Source organism: Primulina eburnea, chromosome 3 (assembly GCF_022965805.1).
Source record: "Primulina eburnea isolate SZY01 chromosome 3, ASM2296580v1, whole genome shotgun sequence".
Lineage (NCBI taxonomy): Eukaryota > Viridiplantae > Streptophyta > Magnoliopsida > Lamiales > Gesneriaceae > Primulina > Primulina eburnea.
The window spans coordinates 48114023-48115814 of record NC_133103.1 but is presented as its reverse complement, the minus strand read 5'-3'; the positions used below and the strand labels follow the sequence as shown (position 1 = coordinate 48115814).

Below are 1792 nucleotides of genomic sequence, written 5' to 3'. Positions count from 1 at the left end.
TCTATGGTGTATGCTTGAGTTATATAACATTAGAATTAATGTTAAAAGCAAAAAATTTGACCCACTTTTTATATTAATGATCCGTTTTAATCCCAAAGAAAAGTATTAGAGCCCGGGTCCCCACAGTTTATCTATCGGCCACCGAAGCAGCTGTGAGCTCAGTCCTGGTCAGAGAAAAGGGCACCGAGCAGAATCCCGTATATTATATATCCCATGCACTCAAAGGAGCTGAGCTCAGATATACGATAGTGGAAAAACTTGCTTTGGCCTTGATCACCATGGCTCGGAGACTGAGACCGTACTTTTTGTCTCATCCCATTATGGTCCTCACTAACAGCCCTCTCGGAAAGATAATGACTCATGCTTATATCTCAGGAAGATTGGTGAAGTGGACCACTGAGCTGGGAGAATATGACATTCAATATGGACCTCGGACCGCAATCAAAGCGCAGGCCTTGGCCGGTTTCCTGGCTGAGACTTTGCATGTGGAGATGGAAGACCTTTGGAAGGTCTATGTGGATGGTTCATCCACCAATGAAGGCAGCGGAGTTGGTGTGTTATTGATCTCTCTAAAAGGGGATGAACTAAAGTTAGCTGTAAGACTAGACTTTAGGGCATCCAACAATGAGGCAGAATACGAAGCGGTCTTAGCGGGTCTAAGAGCAGCACGGCAGGTCGGAGTGGCTCGGGTCCACATCTTCTCCGATTCTCAGCTGGTGGCCCACCAGATGAATGGATCCTATGACATCAAGAATGAGAGATTGATAGAATACGTAAAAGCGGTGGAAGCAGCTAAAGAACTCTTTACAGAACTGGTTTTTAAGCAGATCCCAAGGAGGAGAATGAGGGAGCCGACTCCCTTGCAAAAATGGCAAGCTCACTTCACAGCTGGAAATCAAGAGAGGTGGTGGTCCAAGTAGAGCTAAGCCCTTCTTGGTACTACCCCTCTCCTGAGCACGAAGACAATGACTGGCGCGCCGAGTTATTGGATTACATGAAAGATGGGGTGCTCCCCGAAGATCCGAAAAAGGCTTACAGGATGAAATGTAATGCCCAGAACACTGATTGGTCATACTGAATTGATAGATATGTTATGAATAATGTACATAGAGATAAGAAGTAAGGAATGAAGAAGTTTGGCTTGAAATGTTGAATTCTAGGAATTTAATTCGAAGCCATACCGCACCGGCGGTATAAGACATCACCGCACCCGCGGTGTAATGGCAGGAAGTAAGATTTTGTTCGAAGCAACACCGCACCCGCGGTATTAACATGACCGCACCCGCGGTGCTGAAACCGCACCCGCGGTGTTAACATGACCGCACCCGCGGTCGATGCGTTTTGGAAATGCTAGGGCTGCCGAAGGTACAGCGCACCCGCGCTCTTGAGCCACCGCACCCGCGGTCATGCGTGGTCTTTGAAGAATGAACCATGTGTTATGTTGCATGCAAGATATATATAGATTTGCTTCGATTCTTTCTTCATTTCAGCAGAGAGAGGGTCGAAATTCAGAAAGAAAGCTACCATTTCTTTTGATCTTTGGCTTGCGATTTTTCATGAGTTAGTTATCCAAACTTGAATCCGACTTCGGTTTTGAGCTCCTCTCGTTATTGGCTACGAAGTGATGTAAGTTTTATTTAGTTCTAACATGTTTCGAGAATGACATGTAAAGGAAATGCTATTATGATTGTATTTAGTTGTTCTAGGGAGGATTATGAGTTTATAATCGAAACTGGAACGAAGAACTGATATCGTATGCATTTCTTATGAATTTCAGAGTGTTTCGTAGAAA

At 44.8% G+C, this 1792-nt stretch overlaps 1 protein-coding gene across 1 annotated transcript; it reads left to right on the top strand.

The window, feature by feature from the left end:
• The first annotated feature begins 278 nt into the window (after positions 1 to 278).
• LOC140827415 (uncharacterized) lies at positions 279 to 920 on the top strand. The gene has a single exon (XM_073190079.1). The coding sequence runs from the start codon at positions 279 to 281 to the stop codon at positions 918 to 920; it is 642 nt and encodes a 213-aa protein (XP_073046180.1).
• Positions 921 to 1792: the final 872 nt, after the last annotated feature.